General features: G+C 57.0%; 1 protein-coding gene across 6 annotated transcripts in view; it reads left to right on the top strand.

Annotated features, from left to right (window-relative positions):
• The window catches only part of HSPG2 (heparan sulfate proteoglycan 2), a 110,842-nt gene that overhangs the window by 29,562 nt on the left and 66,773 nt on the right, over positions 1-14,507 (top strand). For all 6 annotated transcript variants that reach the window (XM_069575033.1, XM_069575034.1, XM_069575036.1 and 3 more), the window contains exons 2-3: positions 6,350-6,485; positions 8,037-8,081. In XM_069575033.1, coding sequence (XP_069431134.1) covers positions 6,350-6,485; positions 8,037-8,081 — 181 coding nt within the window. The remainder of the gene's footprint in view (positions 1-6,349; positions 6,486-8,036; positions 8,082-14,507) is intronic.

Consider the following 14,507-nt stretch of genomic DNA (forward strand, 5'->3'; position numbering starts at 1 on the left):
GAGGAGGCTGCGGCCACCTCCTTTCCGGCCCGGCGCCCCTCTCAGCCTGCCAGGGGATTAAAGGCCTTTTGGCCTTTGTGTCGGGCCCTCCCGCCCCTGGCAGTTTGCACAACAAACTGCTGCCCTGACAGATTCCTTCCCTTTGGCCGTCTACTGCCCGGGGACAGGGTACCCGGTGGCCTGGGGGTGGGGCATGGCACCTTGGCCCCTGCGTCCGGGGCCAGGGTTGTAGCAGAGTGTGTATGTGGGGGCGGTGCTTGCATGATGGGGTTCCCAGGGAGCCCGCATCATAGCAGAATGGGAGAGGGACCTTGTCTGAGTTCGGGGCCTTCGCTGGAGATTCGAGGGGGGATTAGGGGACAGCATTTACTGGTCCCTCAGCTGTAGATGGGGGAGGGGACAGAATCTGTGCTGGCAGAAGGCAGGTGGGCAGGCGGTGGCTCGTTTGTCCCCCACCCCTCCACTGTCTCTGGATTTTGATGGAGTGAGCTCACTCCAGCCCAGATGCCTGGAGCCTTGCCCTGGGCGGCTGCAGGCTCCCTGGGGACTGTGGTGCTCAGACCTTCCTGCCCAGCTGTGGGGGGAGAGGTGGTGGTGGAGGGCTCAGCCCCAGCCTGGACCACGGAGAGAGGGGGTGGGAGGTGGGCTGGCTGCCCAAGACCTGTGAGGAATGTCGCTGGAGAAGTTCCCCCTCACCAGTCCTCCCAGAGTCAGCCTCAGAACAAGCAGGCAACTTGAACCCTCAAAGCAAGCTTCCTGCTCAGCCAGGCTCTGCCCAGCTAGCCAGCCCAGGGCCTGGGCAGAGGAGCCAGACGCCTCCCTTCATCCCAGACCTGAAGGTGACCCTACGCCTGAGCCCACATCCCCACTCCTGTGCATCCCCGATCACCTCTCAGCTCTTCACCTCTACCTTGTACCCCCTGAATGATGTTAATTCTATTGCTTATTGAGCACTTACTGTATACAAGGTACCAGGCAGAGGGCCTTACTTGCTTGATCCCGTTTACACAGATGACCCTTTCTGAGCCTCAGTTTCCTCATCTGCAAAATGGAAATAACAGTTGTACGTTCACAGTCTCTTAATCAAGACCCACGAGGTCAGCCATGTCTTGGAATTCAGAAGTCTCTGAACTCGAGAAAGGTAACATAGAGTGGTTCAGCTGGGGTGTGGTATCCTCAGTAGAGTTTGGGACAATACCCCATACAGCACATGACTGTTGCTGCAGCAAAACCTGTGACTGCTCACCCTGTGTGGAGTAAATAAGCTCTTCATAGCTTCATGTCGATTTAGGTCAGGACTCGACACCAAAAGAGCTTGCTACAAACTTATTAAAAAGGAAAAATAATCCCACTCTTGGGTTTCAGAGCTCCTCGGATTTCTCTTATCACAGATGAGGGGTAGGAGCCCCGTAATGCCAGCCACCGCTCCCCCCAACCCCGCCCCCTCCACCGCCAAACCCTGAGTTGCTGTGAAGATTAACTGAGGTGGTACAGGCAGCGTTTAGGACAAGGCCTAACACCAAGAAAGCCCTCAGTGGACAATGACCGTTCTTACTGTCATCTCTGTCCCACCAGCTTCCTACCGCTTGGATTTTAGCAGCACCAGAAACCCTTCTATACACGTGACCTCTGAGAGATCCATAGTCCTCACTTTAAAACTCCTTTTTAAACCCCCACACCTTATATCCTCTATCTGTATCAGGACCTCCCCTGGCGCCGCAAACCTCTGCCTTCGGTACCCCTCTGCCACGGCTTGGCCTTTCACTCCGCACCCTTCCCAGACATCCTTGGCTCCCTCCCTTGGTTGGCATCCTCACCCAGGCCAGGAGAGGAAGGCCCAGCCTTTGTCCCCTGTCCCCCGGGGCCTTTGAGGGACTTGGACCTGGAGCTCCATGTGTGACCGCATCTGCACTGTGGGGCCTGCCTCTGGGGGTGGTGGTCTCCCAGAAGTCCTCTGCCTGTTGGATGCTCCACCTGTCTGGTCTCACCCTGCCTGTGTTCAGCCAGTGCCTGGCCATTGGGGGGTGCACCTTGCCCACAGCTTCCCCCCCGTGAAGTTGTTCTCAGCCCTCCAGAATAGTCCTCGGCCGGTATGAGTCAGCTGCCCCCGCCCCCCCCCCCCCCCCACACACCTTCCCCTCGCCTGCAGAGTCTGGAAAATCCCCCTCTCTGCTTGACTCCTTCCTCTCTGTCCCAGGTCTGCCCTCTGGACCCCTCCTCTCAGGCCCCGCCATCCGGCTGCAATGCCCGCCTGAATTGCTGGGTTCCTCTGGGAGGAAGCAGGGCTCCCTCCAGCCGGAGACAGGCTTGGGGGCAGGAAACCTGGGCTCTATTTCTGCCTGTGACCTTGCAGCCACTGGCGGCCCTTGTTGGGACCTTAAGCACCCACTGTATGCGTCCAGGCTGCTGCCAGTTCTGGCGTCCCTGGGAGCTGATCCCGTTGGGGATGGAGGCCAGCCAACCTCTTGGCTCTGCCTGCTGCTTCTGCCCTCACGGCTGGCCTGGAGGCCCAGCTGCAGCCCCACCTCCTTTCCTGGGAAGCAGGGGCTGGGGTAGGGCGTTCCGAGGTCCTGGGTCTAAGCCTGCCAGCCAGTGGGGGCCATTCACACCAGTTCGTCCCTCTCAGGGGGTCACTGTCAGGGTCAAGTGACTCTGCGGCCAAGGAAATGCTCTGTAAACTGTGAATTGCAGTGTGGTTGAGAGGCTTTGTGGGAGTGACTCTCAGTGACTTCAGTGGGTTCGCTCCCTCCCCAGCCTTGGCTACAGAGGAGGTGTGGCACAGAGTAAGGGCTTAGATGTTGGAGCCAGACCAGCCGGGTTCAAATCCCAGCTCTGCCCACGTTCCTGACTCTGCTCACATGCCCCCGTCTCTACAGTGGGGCTGCCTGACCCCTAACCTGGGCTAACACCTACAGAATCCTTTGAGTGCCTGTCGCGTAGGAAGTGCTCAGTGAATGTTGGTTCTTTTTATTCCCCACGTAGACTCCGAACTTTCCAGGTCTGAATCCAAATTCCCTTCAGTGATCAAGTCTCAGACTCTGGGTCTCTTTCTGGAAGCTTCTTTCCGGTCTGGCAGCATCTCCCTTTCCAGATGTGAAATACAGCTGCTAAAACCTCTTGTTCTTCAGCTTTTCACAAGTGAAGTCTCTGCTTTTGCTGGCTTGTCCGTTGCTGCAGGCCCTTATCTGACCCCAAAGCCTTAGACTGTGGGGTAGGGGCTGCAAGTGGGGCAAGCTGGCATGGGACGAGCCCATTCCCCAGGCTCCCTGGGGTGGAGGGGGCTCCGGTCCAGGGCCCGACATGTTCTGGATTCTCCCCTCTCACTGCAGATGTGTGTTCCCAACATTTTTTCCAAGATGAATCTCGTGTTGCTATTTCCTGTCCAGTCCCAAGCCCCAGTGGCCTCTCCCTCCCTGCAAAAAAGCCCTGGACCTTGCTTACCACCAGGGTTTTCTTTTCCAGACAGTGGCCTGGTATCTCTGGGGTGCCAGGAATCTCTGTGCCCCAGGTGTGCCATCCACGGCCTTGTTTGCATGTGGGAGGGGGAGGGCTGGCAGTGATGCAAAGAGAGGCCTCCCCAGCTGGGGAGGATCCTGCTCCGCTAGCCTCCTCTACCCAGAGTCAGTGCCTCTGCACCAGCCCTAGCCTCACACTCCCCTTAGGCCAATCAGGGCCTGCGTAGGACCCACCCGAGGGGTAGGGAACATTGTTCTCTACCCCTAACCAGGAGAGAAGGGAGGACTTCTGATGTTGGACTGGTCTTGTGGTTCTTAACCAGTGAGTGTCAGAATGCCTGAGCAGGCATGACATTAACCCTCCCACCTGGGGTAGGGAGATGACTCAGTGTCTCTGAGGAAGAGCCCAGGAATCTATTTCTCACCAGCTCCTGGAGGTTCTAAAGCTTATTCCTGGATGCAGACCTCATGGGCATGGCCCAGAAGTCCACTGGCCACCCAGGGCAGGAATGGGCATTTGACCAAAGGGAGAGGGAAGGGAGAGAAGGAACGAGAGGAGGAATTTGCCCACGGATTGTGAGGGGAAGGGGCTTAAGACTATAGCAGGGGATAGACATGGGCAGTGCAGACCTTCCACAAGGCTTGGTGGCACTGCCAAAACAAAGATAACCCAAGGAGGGAGATACATACAGACTGCCCGGGGCTGAGTGGTACCTTCAGAGCAAAGTAATGCTCAGGAAGCAGCTGGAATGAATAGGTGATGACACTTTTGTCCATTCATTCAAGCACTTATTGAACACGGGCTGCTGAGAAAGCAGAGATGAGCTCATCACAGTCCCTGCTTTCAAGGTGCTGTCATTCCAGTGCAGGTACAGCCATTCCACGGTGAGCCCCAGACGGTCCAGAACCCAGCCTGGGGGCAGAGGAGTCATAACTAGTCCTCCCAGAAGAGAGTTTCTTTTGAGTCATCTTTATTGGGGTATAAAGTACGTGCAATAAAGCATACCCATTTTAAGTGTGCAGTTCAGTAACAGGAAGGAGACCTATTGGTTATATACCCAGGGGACCGTTATCCCAAAAGGTCTCCTGTGCCCCTTCCTGGCTGTCATTATAGGTTAGGCTGATCCCCGCCGGAGTTTCGTTGAAATGGAATCGTACAGTATAGTGTTTTCTCTGCCTTCTTTCGCTCAGCACAAAGTGTTTGAGATTCATCCCTGTTTCCAGGCCTATCGGAGTGTGTTCTGGTTTGTGACTGAGTAGTTAGAGGAGGTGGTGGTGTTTAGCTGCGTTTCGGAGGATGGATGGGAGTTAGCCAGATAAACAAGAACGGCATTCCAGCAGAGGGACCAGCGTGAGAAAAGGCCAGAGGCTCCAGGGACGTGGTCGGTGTGAAGGAGAGGGACTGACCGTGTGGTTTTTTCCTTCTCCTTGGGTGTCTCTCCTTGTCTAGCCAGTGAGGGCTGGGTTTGGTTTTCACAAGGGAGCCTATTTCCTTCTGGCTGGGCTGGGCTCCTCAGATAGGGCTGAGGCCAAGACACTCATGCCAGGCCATCTGGAACTGGACGTGTGGACCCGTGCGCTCTTGTGCTTGGAGACACCGCGGTTCCCTTAGGCTCCGCTCGGTTTATTTTCCTCTCCGTTATCTTGTAAAACTCCTTTGGAAACACCTCAGTCTGGTCTAGGGGCTTCCCAGGTGGCGCAGTGGTAAAGAATCCACCCGCCAGTACAGGAAATGTGGGTTCGATCCCTGGGTCAGGAAGATCCGCTGGAGAAGGGAATGGCTACCCACTCCAGTATTCTTGCCTGGAAATTTCCATGCACAGAGGAGCCTGGTGGGCTATATAGTCCATGGGATTGCAAAGGGTCGGACACAACTGAGAACTCAGTGTGCACACACACATACACACGATATTGTCTAAGGGGAAAGAGGCCTTCACTGCCCACACCCACCCCTGAGAAACAGGGGTCACAGCCGCTGGGGCCCTTCTGCGCCGGCCTGCTGGGTGCAGGGTCCAAGCCGCCCCTGTGTTGAACTGAGCTGCAGCTCGTGCTGGGCTCAGCGCCACCGGAGGTCACGTGGAGTTGACACCATGGTGACCTGCCCCCTTTCAGCCCAGCTGCTGGGCTCCACCCCCGCCCCTGGGCGCACAGATGAGCCGGTCAGTGTGGCCACGAGTGCCAGAGCTGATCTCCAACGTGGCTGGAATGTGTCCCCTGTGGCCTGGAGACTCAGAGGCCAGGCTGAGGCATAGACAAGTGGCCAAGATGGCTGGGGCGGGGGTGGTGGGGGGAGGCGCTGTTGGAGACCGCAGCTTCGGTTGACTCCCCCTCCATCTCTGCTTCTGTCTCCCATTTGTGCTGAACCCTGGCCGCCCTGTCACTTGCCCACACCCCTCGTCTGCACCAGCCCCGGCCACCCTCTACCTGCCTGCGTCTCCCGGCCCCCTAACTCGTGTCCTGGATATCACTTGCCTTCTCCCGAGGGAAGAGGAGCTGTCACTTACCAAAGCGGTTTTAAGGGTATTGTCAGGACTTCTCTGGTGGTCCAGTGGCTAGCACTCTGTGCGTCCACTGCTGGGGGCTCAGGTTTGATCCCTCGTCAAGGAACTAGGATCCTGCAGGCCACGCAGTGTGGCCACAAAAGAAAGAAAGAAAAAAAAAGTAGAAGTTCACTGTTTGTTTATTTGAGGATTTATTCAGTGGCTAATGAGATTTGGGGAAACTGAGTCAAAAACAGTGGTATAGCCTCAGCCTGACTGTCTTTGCCAAATCACTTCTGACTTGACCACTGGAGGGCCTTGGGGTGGGACTCTGGGTCCCCCTTTGAGAAGAGGGGCCCCGGGCTTGGCAGGAATTGGAGAGTTTGACACAGTTGTTTGGGTGGTGTCCCACAGGTGACCCACGGGCTGAGGGCGTACGACGGCTTGTCCCTGCCAGAAGATGCAGAAACAGTCACAGCTGGCCGGGCTGGCTGGAGCTACTCAGACCTTTCTGATGACGAGGACTTCCTGGCTGATGAGGCCTCCGGAGGTGAGCAGGCCGTTCTGGTGGCCGGGAGTGGAGGGGGTCAGGGTGGAGTTTGGGCACTTCCCAGCGGTCCTAAAGGAGGCCGCAAGATACTTGCCCAAGGTGGCCCCTCTAGAGATGGACTAAGAAAGATAGGGAAGCAACCTAAGTGTCCGTCAGCAGATGCCTGGATAAAGAAAATAGGGTGCATATAGGCAATGGAGTGCTGTTTAGCAGTTAGATGAAAATGACATTTCGCCCTTTGTGGCAACATGGACGGAGTTGGAGGGCGTTGTGCTAAGTGGAATAAGTCAGCTGGAGAAAGGCAGATACCGTATGATATCAATTGTCTGTGGAGTCTAAAATATACAACTAGTGAATCCAGCAAAAAAGAAACGGGCTCACAGATGTGGAGGACGAACTAGTGGTTACCAGTGGGTGTGGGGAAAGGGGCAGAGGCAATATAAGGGCAGGAGAGTAAAAGGCGCAAACTATTAGATATAAAGTAAGCTGCAAGGATAGACTGTACCACATGAGATATAGCCACTATCTTATAAGAACTGTAATGGAGTATAACCTTTGAAACTTTCGAATTATAGGAATTCCCCAGCGGTTCAGTGGTTGGGCGCTTTCGCTGCTAGGGCCTGGGTTCAGCCCCTGGTCAGGGAGCTGAGATCTTGCAGCACACACGCATCAACCCTCCCCCCAAAATTCTGAATCACTGTATTGTATACCTGTAAACTGTATGATATTGTACAGCAACTATACTTCAATTAAAAAAAAAATTTAGGGAAAAAAGAAATGGGCTAAGAGCTGTGTGCAGCCTGAGCCCTGGTCCCAGTGAGCCCAGGACCCCTCACTGACGCCTGTGTGACCCCAGGCTGGTGGCTGCTTCTCCGCACAGCCCAGGATAAGCTAGACTTAAGGGGAAGGTGGTGGGCAATGCACAGTAGAGGGTGGTTACGGCCCCTGAGACCCCCCTACTCCACTTCCTCCCATCCTCACCTAGAGGCGGGTCTGACTTGGCCCCGCCCACTCCATCCAGCCTGGACCACACCGTCATTAATGGAGGCTTCCTACAGTTTTTACAGGCAGCCCTGCCTAGGTGTGGAGGGGAGACTACAGCTGTGTTTTATTTCATGTCAGGCTTCCCTGGTGGCTCAGCTGGTAAAGAATCCGCCTGCAATGCGGGAGACCTGGCTTCGATCCCTGGGTTGGGAAGATCCCCTGGAGAAGGGAAAGGCTCCCCACTCCAGTATTCTGGCCTGGAGAATTCCACGGACTGTATAGCCCACAGGGTCACAAAGAGTTGGATACAACTGAGCAACTTTCACTTTTGCTTTTTATGCCAAGCCGCATGGCCTGTGGGATCTCAGTTCCCCGCCCAGGGATCGAACCTGAGTTCCCTGCATTAGAAGCACCCAGTCTTAACCCCTGGACCACCAGGGAAGTCCCAACAGCTATGTTTTCATGATCTTCCCCACCATGTACTGGGTGCGCAGAGCCACGCCTGACAGCCAGTAGGTACTCAACGAAGATTAGTTGTTGCTGAAAAAGTCTTTCTTCTGCTTGTAGACGCTGTGGGCAGTGGCGACCTGGGCAGCGGGGACTTCCAGATGGGTAAGTATCTGGGGACAGCACACAGACCCTGGGGAATCCCAGCCCCAGAGGCTCCATCTCCTGGGCTGAGGGCCTTGAGGCCTCCTTGCACCTGCCATGGGGACGGTCTCATCCCCACCGAGTGACAGCTGTGTGCCTGGATTGGCCGGTCCCTACGAGTTTGGGGGTGTCCGGGTTCTCTGCCTGCCTGTGTTGGGAAATGCCCAGTTCCGATGGGATTGAGTGTCAGCCGCTCAGCATCCAAAGTCAGACTCTCACCTCCCAGGGCGGCTCAGCCTTGGAGTCCTTCCCCAGAGGCCTCCTTGGGGTGACCGATGCAGAGCGGGGCAGGGATGGGTGGACCTAGGGGCTCTATGGCTCACGCATTTGGATGGGCCAGGAGCCGGGCCTGGAAGGGAATCTGACTTAGGTTGGGTCACCTACTGGGAGGCCGGGGTTCCTGGGTTGAGGGGAAAGAGGGCTGCCTTCATAGGGGGGACGGAATCAGGCCTCAGTCAGCTGCCTACTCTGCCAGCACCCCACATGCACAGCCAGAGCAGGGGCTGGCCCAGCACGGGGAGGGGGCTCAGAGTCTGTTTTCTCCCACCCTGGGATTCTGGGCAGAGAAAGAATGAGCCGGCACAAGACCCAGGGGTACCGTATGGTTCCTGCTGCCTTCTCCGGGAGTACCTGGGCACAGGGTGATCGGGGCCAAGGACGGAGCTCAGCTTGGAGGCACTGCTGGGCAGCCCCGCTGCGTCCCCAGCGCTGCCCACCCCAGCGGGTTGGGATGAGTCTGGGGTGGTGGGATCGCCTCCTTTCCACCTGGTGCCTCAGGGCCACCCAGTGCTGGAAGGTGGGGTGTCCTCACTGGGCCAATACAGACTGGAGGGTTGGCCCCTGGGTGACGCGGTCCTGCCCGTGACCTCCCAGCACTTGGAACTCAGACCCCGTCTGAAGCTGCTCCCCATGTCCGTCTCTGCAGGGCTACAGCTGCTGGGATCTGGGTGGGGCCGGAGTGTGGGTGTCAGATGGGTCCCAGGAACACAAGGCATCCCTAGAATGACCTGTGCTGACACATCCCTGGAGCTGCCTCCTGCCAAGGCTCCTGCTGGGACGCTGGTCCCATCCACCCTGTCCCTTCAGAAACATCCAGGACCCTGTCCCACGAGGCTGCCCTGAGTGGGTCTTGCTAGCCCTCCTTCCCTAAGAAGCTACAATGGGAGGGAGAAGGCAGAGGCGGGGGCAGGGTGAGCGAGAGGAGGCAGTGGTGGTGGTGGGGGCGGGGACCAAGGGCAGGGCAGGAGCCTCTCCTGGTGAGTGGGGCTCATCCATGGGAAGGTGTGGGGACTTAGGCCCTCCAGGCCCCAACGTTGGCTCCAGCCTGCTGCCCTTGAGGCAGGTCCAGGCAGCTGGCCCCAGAGGCCGCAGATAAATCTCCCAGACTCCCAGGGCCTGCTTCGGCCTTGCCCAAGGGCAGTTCCCTCCTTCCTCCGGTAAGCGAGGGCGGTCCTGACCATAAGCTGAGGCACGCCCAGATGGCGGAGCATCTGAGATGCCTCCTCCCTCTCCTCTTCCCTCGGGCAGGGGCGTGGCTCTCCTCAGCTCTGTCCCAGCCCCGTACCCCCCGAGCCCTGAATGCCAGTACCCCATCCCAGCCAGCCCCGGGCTCTGCCTCCCCCCACCTTGGGACCCTGCCCAGCTCCCCTCACCCCATTGCTTCCAGTCTTCCGACGGCCTCTGTGTCTCTCCGGCTCTTGTCTGTCCTGCAACAGCCTGTCTGGTTGTCTCTGCCGCGCCTGCCTGCCTTGCCTTGGGCTGTCTCCGTCCCGCTGTCTGTGTGTCTGTCTCATCCGCGGCTGGTCCCCTCTCTCCAACCTTTCCTCCCTCTGTCTGTTGGACAACCCATCTCCGCGTCCACGCCTCGGTCTTTCCCTCACTCCATTCCGCCTTCGTCTCATCTTTCCTCTGCTTCTCCCCACCATGCCCTCCCTGTGTCTCTGTGTCGGTCGCGTCTCCGACTCCATCTCTCAGCGTCGGCTTCACCTCTTTCTGTTTTCTGTCTCCGCCTCTGTCTCTCCCATTGGCCTCTCCCCCTCCCTGTGTCTCTGCCGCCTCCTCGCCTCCTTCTCTGCTGCTCCGCCCGGGACCCCCTCCCACGGCCGGTGTGATGACCGGGAGTCTCCTCTGTCGGCGGGGACTCGCTTCCCTTCTCCCCTCCGCCCGTCTCTCTCCCATTTCGTCCCTCCTTCCTTGTGGGTCCTCTTTTCCTCCCCAGCCCGCCGCCCCTGCCCTAGTGGGCCCCACCTGCTCCCCCGCCCCTTCCCCATGGGGCGTAGGATCTAGGCTCACGGCTTAGCGGGCCTGGGGTGCAGGTTAGGCAGGGTGGGTACAATGACCCCTCGGGGCGAAGGCCCTAGAGTCTGGAGATGACTTGGATCCACCTCAGGCCTGGCCGATCCTGGGCCCACCCAGGGAACCCTGAAGGACTATCCTGGCAGTCTGGAGCCCCAGTGAGCAGGGAGGAAATTCTGTTGAGCGGGAACTGGGTATCAAGAGTAAGTCGAGTGGGCGGCTCCAGGCCCTGGGGGTGGTCCCCACCCCCACCCGGGGTGCCAGGCTGCTCTGGGCCTTCCGCCCCTTCAGGCTTGAGTTGAGCTGTCCAGATGGGGTCAGATGAGGGCCAGCAAGGAGACAGCTGGCCAGGGCAGGCGCCACCCCCGCTACCCCCACCCCGGAGAGCACTCCCACCCCGGGCCACCCCCCAGCAGCCGCCTCGGCCCGGGTGGTCGGTTCCTGAAGCAGACGCGGCCTCACCTTGTGCCCAGGCCCTCCGCTACCTGCGCCAGGAAGGGCGCTCACACCGACCGTGCCCTGAGTCTGGGAGGAGGCGGGGGCGGGGGCAGGCTGGAGTGTCCATGCCCTTCCCAGGCCCTGGGAGAAAGGGGCTTTTGTGGAGCCTGGCCCCCTCCCGACCCAACCCCCCCCCCCGACAGTGGGCACATTCCTGGGCAGAGGCCTGGCCTCCTCGGCCCGCGCTGGGCCGTGGGGCGGAGGCCAGAGGCCGGGGTGGAGACTCTCAATGGGCCTCTGTGCCAGCTCACAAGAGGCCTCTGTGGCCGAGCTCACGGCCCTCACGCTCCAACCCATGGGGCCCTGCCCGCCTGGCCCCCGGCAGCCCTGCCCAGCCCAGCCCCGTGGTCCAGCGTGCCCTCACGGGCACCCTCCCTTGTGGGCACCCCGGCGTGCTTGCTGTCGCGTGGCTGCCATCCCCGTTCCCTGGGGGCTTGCTCAGTGAGCCGCCGAGGCGGGGGAGGGGTCCTGGCGGGGGAGGGGTCCTGGCGTGGAGTTGGGGTGCAGCGCCTGAGAGGCAGCGTGCAGGGGCAGGAGGATGGGCCCGGCTCTGCCGCCCGCCTGCGAGTCGTCTGCCACTTCTCTGCGCCCCCTTCTCCCTCAGGGGCTCCGCAGCTGTGGTCCCTCCCGCCTGGAATCCTCTTCTCCCAGCCGCACACACCCCCACCCCCCGCCCGCCCACCCAGCACTTCGCCCTCTGCCTCTGAGCATGCCCCTGGGAGGGGAGGCCTTACCCCACCCCAGCGCGCCCACTCCCCCCACCTCCTTTTTTCTTCCCCCATAGTCCAGATATTCCTCGACCATGTGTTTTATTTCCTTTCTTCTCCCCCTCCAAAGTGATCTCCGTGGGGGCAGAAATCGTCGCTTATGAAGTTCACTGCTATATCCCCTACCCCTAGAACATGGCTAGCTTATTCAGTTCAGTTCAGTTGCTCAGTTGTTTCCGACTCTTTGCGACCCCGTGGACTGCAGCATGCCAGGCCTCCCTGTCCATCACCAGCTCCCGGAGCTCGCTCAGACTCAGCCCCTCACTCAACTCATTGAGTTGGTGATGCCATCCAACCATCTCATCCTCTGTCCTCCTCTCCTCATCCCGCCTTCAATCTTTCCCAGCATCAGGATCTTTTCAAAGGAGTCAGCTCTTCGAATCAGGTGGCCAAAGTATTGGCCTAGCTTATTAAAGACCTTCAATATAGATCCGACAAAGCCACGAATGCCTCTCTCAGATGGGAAGAAAGAAAACCACGTCCATTCCTTCCGTTTGTCTTAAAGACCAGAGATAATCCAGCTAACCTTTGCTGCCCCCAGTGTGTGCCGGATGCTGTTAAAACCATTTTCTATTCCTCACCTTATTTTATCCTCACAACAGCCCTCTGGGGTGGACACTACTCTTGTCCCTGTTTTATAGATGAGGAAACCGAGGCTCAAGAGACATTAAGTAACTTTCTCAAGGCCACAGGGCAATTTTCAATTATTTTCATTAGAAGTGGCAATTTTGCTCAGAGACTGAGCTTTTAAGCACTAAGCTTAGTTTAGTTCAGTCGCCCAGTCGTGTCCGACTCTTTGCGACCCCATGAATCGCAGCACGCCAGGCCTCCCTGTCCGTCACCAACTCCCGGAGTTCACTCAGAGTCGCGTCCATCGAGTCAGTGATGCCATCCAGCCATCTCATCCTCTGTCGTCCCCTTCTCCTCCTGCCCCCAATCCCTCCCAGCATCAGAGTCTTTTCCAGTGAGTCAACTCTTCGCATGAGGTGGCCAAAGTACCGGAGTTTCAGCTTTAGCATCATTCCTTCCAAAGAAATCCCAGGGTTGATCTCCTTCAGAATGGACTGGTTGGATCTCCTTGCAGTTCAAGGGACCCTCAAGAGTCTTCTCCAACACCACAGTTCAAAAGCATCAATTCTTCGGTGCTCAGCCTTCTTCACAGTCCAACTCTCACATCCATACATGACATAGCTTTGACTAGATGGACCTTAGTCGGCAAAGTAATGTCTCTGCTTTTGAATATACTATCTAGGTTGGTCATAACTTTTCTTCCAAGGAGTAAGCTTAATTTCATGGCTGCAATCACCATCTGCAGTGATTTTGGAGCCCCCTAAAATAAAATCTGACACTGTTTCCACTGTTTCCCCATCTATTTCCCATGAAGTGATGGGACCGGATGCCATGATCTTCATTTTCTGAAGAAAACAAAGCTGAAAAGGCAGCTTTTAAGAGGCAGCTTTTAAGCTGCCTCTCCTTTAGTAATAGTTCAGGTTATATTGCCCCTACTATGTGCCAGGCCCCTACTATGTCCCACTGTGTGTGTGTGTGTGTGTGTGTGTGTACACATGTATGCTCCATTTACAACTCACATTTAAAACTTCTGTCTCATCCGGCACCATAGATGTCATGCGAGTGTGTGTTCCTCGGTTCTTTGTCTTGTCACAACAAAGATTCGGAGCGACGGACATTAAAGCCCTTGGCGCATCACAGCTCTCGGGTCTTGGACAAACCGTGTTATAGCTCTTAGGCAAATGAGTGCTACAGCTCTGTTTTATTTAGAAGATAGCAGGAGACTCCATCCTCAAAGCGTGAGGGCATGCCAACCCAAAGACTTGAAGGGAAGAGTGGAGGAGCATGTAGGGGAGGGGGAGAGAGAGAGGGAGAGAGAGAGAGAAAGAGCGCACGCACGCGGGGGAGAGAGAGAGAGAGAGAAAGCGCTTTGGCTCCTCCTTTTATATATTTTTTTCCTCCACCTGGGCCTGCCCTATGCAAATTGGGCTTAGCCAGGAGTGCTGTTTGTTGTATCTGAAGTCTTCACTCTGGTCCTCGGACCTTCCTTTGATGTTCCTTGTTATAAGCCACCGCCATTTTGGACTCCGTTTCCCTATTCTACCTACCTAACATTCCCCCCTCAAGAGGTGGGAGGCCCAGTTCTTGGGGAATAGGGGCGTCGAGGTCTTTCTGGCTACTTCCTGCTGAACTGGGGCGGCGAGGGGTATTGGGCTTCCCCCTCTTGCTAGTCTCAAGCCTCAGAGTCCTTATAGCGGTGTCCATCTAAGGGTGTGTGATATTTTCCGTGGTCGGCTGGAGTTTTATATCTTTGAACCGGCACTGCATGTTGTAGCTGGTTGACCTGGGCAGAGACAAAACAGGTTAGACAATTGACAGTACATGGAGCAATCATAAGCAGCATCAATATGGCATAACACGGACTAGTAGGGGCATTAGCCAATTTTAAATTTACATTGCCAGGATGGCTCAAGTCCCTCCTTATTCAGGGATCAGAAGATCTATCTCCTGTCTGTTTTGGAGTACAATCTCTGTCAAGCTGTGTTGGCTATTTAGAGCTATCCTGAGAAATCTTATCCCCAGAAACCAGATTTTGGGGGTGTTCATTAGAATGGCACTCATTGATAGTCCTGAATAGATGTCTGAGATCTCCCAGGGCTCACAGGTGTATTGATTTTGGGGGTGCTCATTAGAATGGCACCCACTGGTAGTCCTGAATAGGTGTCTGAGATCTCCCAGGGGCTCACTGGTGTATTGAGTGTCCTCTTCTGTTTTCTTCCATGGCTTGACTCGTGAGTAGTGAATCCAGGTGTCATGT

Source organism: Ovis canadensis, chromosome 2, assembly GCF_042477335.2.
Source record: "Ovis canadensis isolate MfBH-ARS-UI-01 breed Bighorn chromosome 2, ARS-UI_OviCan_v2, whole genome shotgun sequence".
Lineage (NCBI taxonomy): Eukaryota > Metazoa > Chordata > Mammalia > Artiodactyla > Bovidae > Ovis > Ovis canadensis.